We start from the raw sequence: 13743 nt of genomic DNA on the forward strand, positions 1-13743 counted from the left end.
ATCCGTTTGGCACAGAAACAGATGTCCCATATCCGTCGATGGATGTCGCACATTCGTTTGAAGCCGAAACGGATGTGGGACATTCGTAGTACCGTGGGCGATTTTTCTTTCTTTTTTTTAATTTATTTAGTATTTAAATATTTTTTTTATAAAATGTTACGTAAATTTAATTTATTTTATTTAATGAAAATATTATTATAAATTTAATTAAATTAATTTTAGTTTTATTTAATTGATTATTTAAATATGGTTTTATTTAAGTTTGTTTTTAGTTTTTAGTTTTTAGTTTTTTAGTTTATTAGTTTATGATATTTTAAAATAATTTATACATTATTTAAAATGTAAAATTTTATTATAATATCTTGACGAAATTATATGTAAATTAATTTTATTTTATTTAATGAAATAATGATTTATAATTTAATGAAATAATTATTAATTTAAATAAAATAATTTTTATCAAAAATGGTAAGAACACACGGTGTATCTTATACTTCTCGCGGAGAGAGTTCTCGAGGGGAGAGTTATGCGCAGGGCGAAGCTAGGAGACGACCTACAGTTTCGGCTTGGAGAAGGCGTGCAGCTCCTATTCAGGATGACCCTATTGCTGAGGATCAAGCGACTAAGGAGGAGGCATATCAGGCCTATGAGGATGATGTTCAGGAGGAGGCCTATGAGGGTGATCTTCAGGAGGAGGCATTTCAAGCCCCTAACCACGATGATGATGAGGAGGAGCATGCGGATGTTGGTGACATAGAAGAGGATATCGGTGGATTTCCTGGAGGTCCACATGATGCTTCATTGCTGACGCATTATGTTCAGCATGTTGCTTATGGTATTTCGCAAGGTCGAGTGAGTGCAGAACTTAAATTTGAATTATTAATTTGTTTTCGAATACAATTTATATTAAATATTGTTTTGTAGGATCGATGGGACATGCTGAAGTTGATCTCGCACAGTAAAAAAGTTAATAAGTTAGGATCGTGCGCCGAGGGAATTCAACACATTGTGTTGAATTCCTCTTTGATGCCTCTCATAGACATTTGCTATGATTATGTTGATAAGGGCTTGTTGCTTGGTTTCATAGAGAGATGGAATTTTGAGACGAGTAGTTTCCATCTCCCTGTAAGGGAGATATCGATCACTCTTGACGATGTGTCGACTTTACTTCACCTCTCGGTGATGGGTCAGTTATGTGATTTGGAGGAGTTGGAGTTTGAGGAGGCTCGTTCAGCTCTTGTGGACCTGCTTGGCGTTGATGGTGGCACAACTGGTGCTGAGAGGAGGAGGCACGTCGTCCAAAAGTCATATTGAGCTGGCTGAGAGATATATATGGTCAGAGGTGTCAGTCGCGACATTGGGATTATGCTGCTAGAGCATATCTGTTGCATCTAGTAGGATGCACGATTTTCGCAAATAAGAGTGTCACTTCTATACGCGTGTCATACTTACTATTATTTAAAGATGTACACGCGTGTGGCATATATGCCTAGGGCGTTGTTGCACTCGCCCATTTGTACGAGCAGCTCGGGGATGCGAGTATGACTTCCACGAGACAGATGGCTGGATATCTAACTCTGTTTCAGGTACACATATACCTTGCACATTTACTTCATTTACTTATTACCATGTCCGAAGATGGAAAATATTTAATTCAATAATTACTTTTAGAGTTGGATATACGAGCATTTCCCTAGCATGGGTAGGAGGCGGTTGGTGTCATCTTATGATGATAGCACACCACATGCTGCTAGGTGGCAGAGCCCTAGGTAGATTTCCACTCTTGCAGAGATTCGGTCGCAGTTGGATGGCCTTACATACAGTGGAGTTGTATGGCACCCGTATGAGGGACATCGGGGCATTCGTCCATTGTTCAGCATATGCATGTATTCTGGATGGATTCGAATTGGTGACACCCTTTCCCGTCATTTGCCTGAGCGTGTGATGAGGCAGTTTGGGTTTTACCAGGAGATTCCACGATCACCCACTGCCGTTGCAGATGCAGATGTAGTCGTTGTTGATCATGCGTGGTTGCACTTCACTGATCATGTTATTATGAATGTGAGGCATGCATCATCCCCTTCGGAATGTGTCGATGGATACATACACTGGTTTAGGAGGGTTTCACATCCGTATATTATTGGAGCTGCAGTTGACGTGCGACCGGATCTCTCGCCTTCACAGCGCCCCGATGTTGACCATGAGCCACGACCCCATCGTAGATCTTCTTCACCTTCATCATCTGGTGTCGTGGTTAGTTAATTATCATTTCTTTTGTTACTCCATTTTTGTTAACCATGTTTTTTTAATTGTTTGGCTTTATTATAATGCAGGCTAGATTTAGGCGGATGGCCAAGATGTTACAATCGTTGATATCGTGTCGCCATGTGCCCGAGGATACTGTTGCACATCAGGTGTCGGTGGACCTGCTGCAGATTTCTAATGAGGACATCGACGAATATTCCCCGAGTAGGAGAGGACAGAGGCATGTGCGTGGTAGACGATCGACGTCTAGTTGATAGGAATTTGTATTATATGGAATTATGTATTGCATGACTTTATATTTCTCTTGTAATTTTAATGTTTTCATTTTCATGTACATGTTCTTTTATATTGGTTATATATGTGGAACAATATTAGTATGTTTAAGTAAAAAAATGAGTACTTAATTAATAACAAGTGATAATGTATTGTACCTTTTTTAAAACATAATATGGATATCATGAGTCACCTAAGTCATGTAAGATGACGTTACGCCCATCAACTGTGCAAATGTTTGCATCCTACTAGTATAAATAGATGACCATGCTCGCGCCTGAGGATAACAGTGGGTTGAGGAGATGATATCCACCATGGGCAAAGGACAACTTTCTTGTAGTTTAACCTGCATTATACGAATTTGAATGTTAAGTGGGTGATAACTAATTTTCACATGAAAACACAAAATAATACAATTACCTGCACGAAATGACATCCATGAACATGTCCTATACAAATTATGCGATGTTGACTTATATCAGAAGGTGGTAACTTCTACCTCGACCAAACTTTCTTCTTCCAGCGCTTCTTCCAACAGCTGTTGAGGGTATCCCAGTTACTACATCACCCGGGTGCACGAACGTCGTAGCTACACAGAATTCATAGAACGTAGTGGGAAGATAGTATAATTTTGATAATATGACATACACACTAATATGACATTATATCGGTTAGCAATTGCATAACCAATGTCTGGTATAGTCATCCACTTGTTCCGATTAGCCTGTAATGAATAAAAGAAGTAGTTAGATAGAATAAAATATATGAGATAAATACATATATAGCGAAACATGTACTGTCGACGGCGACTGCACCAACAAGGACATCCTCAGTTCTTCTAGTCTATCATAGCCTCTTACTAGCCTTGCGTATTCGTCACGCCATTCACTGAGTTCTTTGTACAGATCATTTCTGATAATGGGCCATGAGTCTTCTCCGAGTCCCAGTGACGCAACAATGCATCTATACCACAGTGACCATCTGCGACAACATCAACAACGTCGAGAATGAAAGGGTGACTAATAGGATGAAACTGGTCTATCATTGGAACTATCTTTTTCTACACTGTATTAGGCTTTGATTTTAATTTACTTCTTACACATGATGATTCATTTGTTGCATGAAACGCGTCAACATGCTCAAAATATGATGGCTCCCGCATCGTAGACCTTTCTCTTTGTTGAACTTTACTTTTTTGTACACCCTTTGTCTTCACTTTATGTAATGGAGGGACCATTGATGTCATTGCAAGACAAACAATGTCAAGTAACTTCTGTTTGATGGTGACTTTACCTCCAATGTCAACCTCATTGAATCGTTCTTCTACCGATTTTAGCTCATCTTTAATGGATAACAGGGGCTCGGTTTCCTTTACTTCAACATTTGAGAAACTCAATCTTCTCCACGTTATATGGAATTCACCCAAAGGGATGAACCCAGGATCATAGCGTGCTAATTCACATGCACAAGGGAGACCGAATGTACATCTCAACACACATCCACACTTAGAGGAATCAAATCCTATCAGTTGCACTCTTTCCAACTCCTTAGCAATGAGATTCAACGAATATCGAGAAACACGCCCAATAACATGTCTATATTTGTATCCTTTATAAAGGTCACTCGTAAGCAACAGACTTGATTCAAATGACGCCTTAATCTTGTTGTGTTGTAGAATAACGACGTTATGAATAGCATCCCAACAAGAACACAAGTCACCCATACTATTGCCCAAAACTTTCTTCAGGCTCCAATGAGCATATTCAACTCTGAAAGAAAAGAAGAACATCAACATTGAATGTAAAAAAATATCTACAGAAGAACTAAGTAAAACAACATACCTATTTGTGGTTGTGTTCCCTAAGTGCATTACTCTGTCTATCCAGGCCTTTACAAAATATGTACTGCATGGAATAATCCAAGTGTGATTGACATATTCAAAGAACAGAGGCCAAGCACTGCAGACGTATTGAAGACGATTCACATAGTCACCAAACAAGGTCTGATCAGCACAATCCATAACGTTTTCCCATGCCTCCATCAACACATCCCAAGCCTCAGTAGAATCAACTAACATTTTGCATTTGGCATTAACATTTTTAAGGATGTGGAACCGACATAATATCTTATACGACTCGGGGAAAACATTTGCAATGGCATTCATCAAAGCCAAGTCACGGTCACTAACAATTACTTTAGGTCCGCCCTCAGATGTGAAAAATAGACCTTTTAGTTTTTCCAAAGCCAAAGTGAAATTGTTTTGCCTTTCACTTGACAAAAATGCAAATGCGGTTGAGAAGGTTAACCCGGTCGACGTCATGCCAATAATCTCAAGCAAAGGAAGTCTGTATTTTTTTGTTTTATATGTTGAATCTATCAAGAATACAATATTAAATGCGTTCAACAATTTCACAGCATCTGGATGTGTCCAAAAGAGGTGATTAACAACCTCTGAATCGTCGGCACACCTACTCAAATGAATGTACTTATCCCGGTCCAACAACATCATAAGTTGTTGTAGTTCAGTTCTAGAGCCTCTCAATGATCGTTTATACGCTTATCTTGCGTTGTAGATTTTTTTAATCGTTGTCACATTTCGATCATTATTTTCTTTCAGGGTTAGTAAAATATTTGCAGGTGTAACTTTACTCTTTGTCATATCAACGAGTAATGACTGCTCTGATATATTTAACCTCCCAGCATAAGGGTGACCAACTAAAGTTTCAGCCAACTCATGGTTATGATGTCCACACATGAGCTTATCCACCCATCCGTCCCCATCTGAAGATGGTTTACCCTTTAACCTAAATGGACACTCACATTTACGAGTGCCGTATACACTAGCCACCGCATCGGGTTTGTATTTCTGATATTTCCCCCCTCTTTCACATCCAAGTATGATGAAAGTTTTTCTTCCCCGCACACCAGTAGTTATGTCAGATCTCACTATTACAACAACAAACCCTAAATCATAAGTAATCCCTCTTACCCATTCAATTAACTGCTCCCGAAAAGGAAATATTACATTTGTGGTAAATTTATTTGTCAGATCCCTCTCTACAACTTCGTTGATGAACGAAGAGAAATCAGATATAAAACTAGATTCAATTTGAGAATCCATACAAAGATGTTTATCCACTTTAGATAATAATCACCTATACAATTACAATTATTGTCATTAACATTGATATATAATTAATCAAATAAGTATAAACAACATTCATATAAACACATAAAAAAATATTTATCTACATATTATACATTCAACTTATATCCATACGTCAACTATATTTCATTCAATTAATAATTATTTTATTAAATTAATAATAATTATTTCATTAAATAAAATAAAAGTATTTTACACTTAATTACACAAAATATTATAAAAAACATTAAATTTTAAAGAATAACTTAATATAAAAAAACTCACACCTTTAACGGATGTGGCCACATCCGTTAACGGATGTGGCCTATCCGTTTCATTATCAAATTTATTTTAAAAACCTAAATACTAAATTACTCTCACGAATATGGCATATCCGTCAACGGATGTGCTGACATCCGTTTCAGTTTCACCTTAATATTTATAACATTATTACATATATAAAAATAAATTAAAAAATAACTAAACAAATAAAATACAAAATCAAAAATACTAAAATAAAAAAAACACCTAAAACACTTCTACGGATGTCCTAAAATTATAAAATATTATAAACCAAAAACTAAAATATTAAATGTTATGCAATCCTTCAACGATGTGATAATCCGTCGACGGATATCAACATCCGTTGAAGGGAGAATGGATGTTGACATTCGTTACCCCTTCAGCGGATGTTGATATCTGTCGACGGATCATCACATCCGTTGAAGGATTAACATAACTCTTTTCGCGCACTAGAGACGAAGCTCCCTCTCTTGTTCCGATAAGCACCACCACAAACTCGAGCTCTCACCATCGCGGTTCCTTGCACCACTTGCAACGTTCCACCCAGCACAACCCACCACCACACCGACTCACACCACCACCACAATCTCACAGGACGCAGACTCACACCACCACCACAATCTCATCAAGAAGAAGAAGAAACAAATAAATAATTTTCGTGTGCAGGTTCGTGGTGTAGGGGTGCATTTCTTACAGAGGGGAGCAGTAATTAATGAAGAAGGTTAATGTTGGTGAAAATTTATTGCGGGACAAATTTATCATGGGGAGGTGCATGGAGTATTGAGTGGAGGTGGAGGGAGCATCTCTCATTTTTTAACCTACACGTACGTTAGGGGGTTTTTCCAAAGCCGGGAGCCCATGAAGTGGGTTAAGATAGGAGTAGGGCTGGGTTATCTCCAGTGGCCCCATATGAAAAAATTTTGTGCCTGATTTTCACTCTACTACTTGTTCTTCTTCTCCTCTTTGCACTTCTCTTTTTCTTTGTCGTCTTCCCTTTGGATCCCGCCGACAACCTCATCACCGCCGGCACGACTCCTCCGTCGACCTCTTGCGATTTCTTCCTCTTCGATGCTATTCAGCAAATTGAGTTACCACAGCCTATTCACGATTCATCGTCCTCTCATTCAACAACCACTCCTCAACACCGTTTGCTGCAGGTAACTCATATTTTCTCTCTTACCAAATTAAAGTTTTAAATTTTAATTTTCGCCTTTACTCTAAGGAAAAAGGTCCATGCATTTGTCTTTTTTCTTTTGTTAATTCCCAGCATGTTTATTATTCCTGGTTGATTGCTTAGTACTGTTCAAAACTTTACGGAGTGTTTTGGAACTGTTTTTTTTTTCTTGTTTTTTTGGTTCGTGTTTTGAGGTTGGTTTTTAGAATCCTGTAACCAAGGTAAAATGTAGATTTGTTTTTCTTTTATTTTGTTTATAAAAAAGAAGTTTACATGAACTGAGTGGTTCTCGGATCCAGCAAGATCATATCTTTACCGAAAACCGAATTCTTTTATTATCAACTGTACCAATTTTGTTGACTAATTTGTGTGTGTGAGAGCGTATGTTTTTGCCCCTAAATTGGACCGTGTAGCATCGTTTAACTGGAAGTTTTGATTAGATGCTCTGTTATATCATTATAAACCTGTAAATTCTAATATGAACTTGGTTTTATGATATTGGCTTTAATTGTAACTTGGTTTTTGACTTTTAAGATACAGGTATGGTCCATTTCTTCTCTTTACAGAATGATCCCTAACTTTAGATTTTGGTTACTGTAGTTGGGCTATTAGTTGGCTTCCTGAGTCATTTCTCTCATTCATATTTTGTTCTTAATAGGTTCGGGAAAGTTTGTCCTTAACAATTATTTGAACATATTTGTGATCTATAGACAATGGAACTTTAACATCATGATGATGAAACTATATATATTCTTCTGTGCTTATAGTGCTTTGTGTAAGTTTGTTTTTCCTAGTTATAATTGAATCCATTTAATTTAATAATAGTACATATTTTGAATTTTCTACAAGGTGATGACTGTGTGTGCTTCTTTTGTCTATGCAGGCCGTTCCACCATTTCCCTGTTCATTTCCTCACCTATTTTCTGGAAAAGAGAATCTCCGTTGTTTAATTCCTTGTGCGATTGACCAGGTCAGTTGGACATCAATGCAAATATATGTTAGTTGATTAACGTGTATGGCAATGGCCAGATGTGATTACTGTGTATCTGAAAATTTGTTCTTGTTCAAATTCTCTTCATCCTGTAAATATTTAAAGAAAAATGTCATAAAAAGAAAACATTTTCTTAATCTGTATTCATGGTGTTGAATATAGTGAAAAACTATATATTAGATTGATCTCCCTTGTGTAAAATACACACATAGGGTTCTCTATTTATAATAGAAGAAATATGGGCTAAGCCCAAAATACAAATGAGAAATAATAACAAACTAACTAAAAGATAAAAGATATAATATATCTAACACTCCCCCTCAAGCTGGAGCATACAAATTGTATGAACTAAGCTTGGAATAGATGAACTCAGTGTCGAACTAGATGATTTGTCTTCAAGAGTATGAGACAAACATAGATGGACTAACAGCAGCTTGTGAAACTTCAACTTCAAAAGTGGATGAAGGAGAGCAGTGGTGGACAATGACAAACTGCCAGGACTGATTCCCAATCAATGATGGATGAGTGATGGGATCAACAGTGGTAGCTGAAAGCTAAGAGCTACAAAACTGCAGGGACTACACTAAATCCTCATCAATGATGGATGGGTGACGGGATCAATAGTAGTAGCTGAAATCTACAAAACTGCAGGGACTACACCCATATATATGTGACTTGCAGTGTCTTGGAAACGTACTCCCCCTTAGTGTGAACGATGGAAATGTGGAATATCACAATTGCTAGACCACTAAAACAAAACCAAATATTAAGCTACAACGCTGAAACAAAGGCATCAAAGATCCAAATATATGTTGGAGGTCCAAGATTCTTTGCTGGACAACTCCCAAGTGGTGATACTTAGCCGTGTATCACAAGAAGTTTGGGCTAAACTCTAGCCCAAGAAGAACTGACGCAGTTGCGTCTGTCTGAGGCGGTAGCGACTGCAGCGGCAGTTGATTGCTATAAAACTGTAGGGACTAAATTGTCATCACTGACTGATGGAGCCTGTAGTGGCTGGAAGCGACAAAACTACAGGGACTGCCATCACTAACTGATGAGCTGATGGGAGCCTACAGTGGTTGGAAGCATACGATGCCTGGACAGCGGCAAACGGCGCCTGGACAGCGGCAAACGGCGCCTGGACAGCGGCAAACGGCGCCTGGACAGCGGCAAACGGCGCTGGACAGCGGCAAACGGCGCGGGACAGCGGCAAACGGCGCGGGACAGCGGCAAACGGCGCGGGACAGCGGCAAACGGCGCGGGACAGCGGCAAACGGCGCGGGACAACGGCAAACGGCGCGGAACAGCGGCAAACGGCGCCGGACAGCGGCAAAACAATGGCTGGACAGCGGCAAACAGTGCCTGTACAACGGAAAATGATGCCTAGACAATCAACGGCGGAGACGAAGATGGCAGCAATGGCTGCTCTGGAAGGTCTGAACAGAGAGCGGGAGGTCCGGCGAGAGCTATGGAGGTGTCGCGGTGAACCTCTAACACCGGGAAGGCGGCGCGTGCAGAACACGTGCCCGAGATCTAAAGAGAAGAAGGCGGCGCGTGGAGGCGCGTTGAGCGGAGTCTGTGCTTGTCTCCGACGGGGTTGGCCGTCGCTCGAGGAGACGCTTCAGATCTGCTGGTCACCGGTCGAAACTGTGACGGCGGCCGACGACCGGCGACGGACTGGCCGGAAAGAAGCGCTGCGTGGCGGCGCGTGGCGACGCGTGACTGAGAACTGGCTCTCGAAACCGGCGTAGTGGGCCGTCGCTCGAAGAGACGGTCCAGATCCGCAGGTCACCGGCTAAAACTGCGGTGGTGTCCGGCGGTGGCCGGCGGCGGCGATGATGGTTGGCCGCGGAAAGTGGCGGCGACAGCGATAGCAGTGACGGCAGCGGAAAGCGGCGATGGTCGACGGCAGAGGCGACTGGCTGCACTGAGAAGAAGAGAAAATGGACTGCCGACTGAAACTGTAAGGGCTGCCGGCGGCCATTGCGGCCGGCCGCCGGCAGACAGCAGAGATCACTAGAAGAGGATCAAAGAACCTGCTCTGATACCATGTTGAATATAGTGAAAAACTATATATTAGATTGATCTCCCTTGTGTAAAATACACACATAGGGTTCTCTATTTATAATAGAAGAAATATGGGCTAAGCCCAAAATACAAATGAGAAATAATAACAAACTAACTAAAAGATAAAAGATATAATATATCTAACACATGGTTAAGTTCCAAATTATTCACTTTTGTTTAGAAGTAGTATATTCAAGGATTCTATCATAATGGATTAGTTTTGCCTGAAGAGAAATCTATACCCTGAAATATGTAGATGGATCATGTTGAGGCCATAACCTATTAGATAATGACAAACCAAAATACATGTATTGGGTTTAATGAATATTTTTATTTTTGGAATGTTTTCCGCAGCTGCTCCTGTGAGACTTTAATTTCAAAATTTGAACTCACCATTCCAACTTGGTTGGCCTGTTAATGGCGATGATCCTTGTGGACAACCTTGGAAAGGCATTTCTTGCTCAGGCAACCGTGTTACATAGATGTATGGTCCCAATCTTCACTTTATATAATTTGATCATTACCTTTAAGCTTTGTTTCTTAATTTTAATGACTATTGTTTGTGACTTGTCAGTAAGTTATCTAATCTTGGACTGACTGGGTCGTTGCCTTATGGATTTGAAAGTTTGACATCTTTGAGCGCCCTGTAAGATTAATGGTCTCTTTCCTTACATATATTCATTGCTATCATTGTGTGACCTTGTAAACTTTTGTAGAGACATGAGTGGCAACAGTCTTGGCGGCAGCATACCATACCAGCTCCCTCCATATGTGCAGCGATTGTATGTTTCAATTGACATGGGGTTGTAATCTTCAGTGTATTTTATTTATGATATGATTTATAACGTTCTTAGTTCTTTGTGTGCAGAAATCTTGCTTATAATAATATCACAGGGACTGTTCCTTACTCTTTCAAACTTGAACGCTCTTACAAACCTGTGTGTAATTTTCTTCTTGTAAATTTATCATAGTTGTACTACATTGACCACCACTACAAACACCTAGAATAATTTTTTATTTTTTTTATGCAGGAATCTTGGTCACAATCAGCTCCAGCAAGGACTGGCGGTTAACTTTCTTAATCTTTCTACCCTCTCTACATTGTGAGAATTTTTCTTGCCCTTCATCTGCATAAAAACTGTAGTCTAAATGGCTTTCAAGTTATTGTTACCTTTCTATTTTGTGAATCTGTAACATCCCAAAATATAGTAATTACCATAGATCAGAATTAATTACAATTAACAGTAAAATATGCAGTCTTTACAATTTACAGAGTTCAAGGTTCAAAAGCCGAACGGCTTGGATACAAAAATAACGAGCGTAACACCGAAACAGGAAAGTAAACTAGAACGAACGGTTTTACAAAAGAATTAACCGAACGTCCAAATAAGCTAACATTTACAGCCTAACATCTACGAGCGCTCTAATCAAAACGAAAGACGGACGTTCTACTGCTCCGCTTTCACTTCCACTTCAACCAAGTTTTCTTCTTCGATCACATCCTCTAGGGTGGCCTCGCCTTCTGCTCACATCCACACGGATGATCATTGCAAGACAGGACGAACGTACATAGACAGCAGGACAACACAAGGAAAACGAAAGGGTAAGCTTATATAGTTTAAGTTATACATCAACACATACAATAAAACATTTCATTCCACACAAACACATAGTTTAACATATAACATCATATAGCATCTATATATATATATATATATATATATATATATATATATATGACGACCGTCCGGACTGTATGAACCGTGTAGCTACAGGCGTCCTTGCACCCGAGTGATGTAGTAATTGGGATACACTCAACAGCTGCCACTCGAGGTTAACTCTATCCAAAGTACCCCTAAGGAATAGAACCTCCTGCCATTCCCACACATGACTACTCTCCTCTACTTGAAGATGAGTATCACGGAATATCAGGATGGACCAAGCCAGCATTAGCAATAGCCACAGTCATACTTTACCAATTTAATATCCAACATATATGAGACGTTCCTCCCTGGAACGCTCGTTCAATTTCCATAATCGTATAATCATGTAATATAGTGTTCACACGTCTTAATATTTCATATTCATAACATTTTCATTCTATGTTCCACTTTCTTAAAAGGACGAACGTTCAACTTTCTGAAGGAAGAGGACGAACGTAAAAAAAGCCAGATTTAGAAGAACTCAATAACAATCAGGAAGACTCCAGAGTAATAAGACCATTTTCATAATAATTTAAATACCAAGAGGTCAGGTTGACTCAACTTGGACGAAGATACCTCAAGAAAATACTTAACTACATTGAGAACCTTTTGTTTAAAAGGGGTCGATTGCCAGTCAATGACCGAACGCGCCAATATTCATTTACTAAGTATTTTGGACGAACGCTATTTACTTGCGTTAAGGAATCAAAGATAAGGATGAGCGTTCGGTTTAAGACCGAACACTACATTAAAGCGAACGCTAGGTAAATGACCGAAAACCAATCATGACGAACGCTTAGTATAAGACCGAGCGCTCTTTAGGACGAACGCTTAGTATAAGACCGAGCGCTCTTTAGGGCGAACGCTTGGTATAAGACCAAGCGCTATTTAAGACGAACGCTTGGTTTAAAACCGAGCGCTATTTAGAACGAACGTTCGGTATAAGACCAAACGTTACGTATTTTAAAGTTAAGGTATTTATATACAGCTGAGCTGAATCCGAACGCTCAGACATTTAAAATGGGGACGCTCGTTCTCGAACAGAATTCTTTCCAAATGAAAGAATTTCATTCTAAGTTATTTCCAGGAAACACGAACGGTATAAGACCGTACGGTGACGAGCGTAATTTATCATAGGGAGAATTATCATATCCAGATTTTTCAACTATCTTAACTTTAACATTTTTCATATGATTCATACTTTATAACTTCACATCCAATATTACTTTACAAACTTTATGGAATTCATCACATTAATAACTCATTCATTAGTAATAATCCATTTTTCATACGTATCAAAACAACATGCAGTTCAACCAAATCAAAATCATATTCCATAACAGTGATCGTTCATAACAGCTCACTCATCATACTTTTCATACATGCAAACCAGATCATACAACATACAAGTATAAATTAAACATATAAGCTTCCCTTACCCGGATCAATGAAGGAAACGTCCTAACACAAGATTTTTGGTTCGTCCAGCTAACGGTATTCTACCCTCAATGCCTCTTGACTCTTCTTAAAACAAATCTAACCACAGAAAAAATGAATCCTTTAGACTACACATTTGCATGCAGCCAACAACCTGGTTTTCAGAAAACCTAAGGACGAGCTACTGAAGGAGAACTTACCAATTTCAGTTCTTGAAACTGTTCGGTCCAATGTGTAGCTCTCGGTTCAGCGAACGTTCCTACGGTGCTGAAACATGATCGGAGAAAAGCTTGGTGAGTTATAGTAGAGAGAAGTTGGGAGGTTTTAGAGAGAAGTTGGAGAGAAATGAAGGGGTGAGTTCAGAGGTAGAAGATGAGTGCGTGCA

General features: G+C 39.3%; 1 protein-coding gene and 1 long non-coding RNA gene across 2 annotated transcripts; both read left to right on the forward strand.

Moving 5' to 3' along the window:
• Positions 1–465: 465 nt before the first annotated feature.
• Positions 466–1314, forward strand: LOC108347807 (uncharacterized). Its single transcript, XM_017587233.1, has 2 exons — positions 466–852; positions 925–1314. Exons 1-2 carry the CDS (start codon positions 466–468, stop codon positions 1312–1314), a joined length of 777 nt encoding a protein of 258 aa, XP_017442722.1.
• A 9403-nt stretch (positions 1315–10717) lies between these two features.
• Positions 10718–11211, forward strand: LOC128194811 (uncharacterized). The gene is made up of 3 exons (XR_008246198.1): positions 10718–10864; positions 10935–11000; positions 11087–11211. It is a non-coding gene; the product is annotated as an uncharacterized LOC128194811 (long non-coding RNA).
• Positions 11212–13743: the final 2532 nt, after the last annotated feature.

This window comes from Vigna angularis, chromosome 11, assembly GCF_016808095.1.
Source record: "Vigna angularis cultivar LongXiaoDou No.4 chromosome 11, ASM1680809v1, whole genome shotgun sequence".
NCBI classification, from domain to species: domain Eukaryota; kingdom Viridiplantae; phylum Streptophyta; class Magnoliopsida; order Fabales; family Fabaceae; genus Vigna; species Vigna angularis.

What these genes read in the sequence shown, in the direction of transcription:
- LOC108347807 (XM_017587233.1), top strand. Translation starts at nt 466, where the DNA reads ATGGTAAGAACACACGGTGTATCTTATACTTCTCGCGGAGAGAGTTCT. An exon ending in ATGGTATTTCGCAAGGTCGA is followed by an intron (nt 853 to 924) that starts GTGAGTGCAGAA and finishes ATTGTTTTGTAG; the next exon opens with GATCGATGGGACATGCTGAA.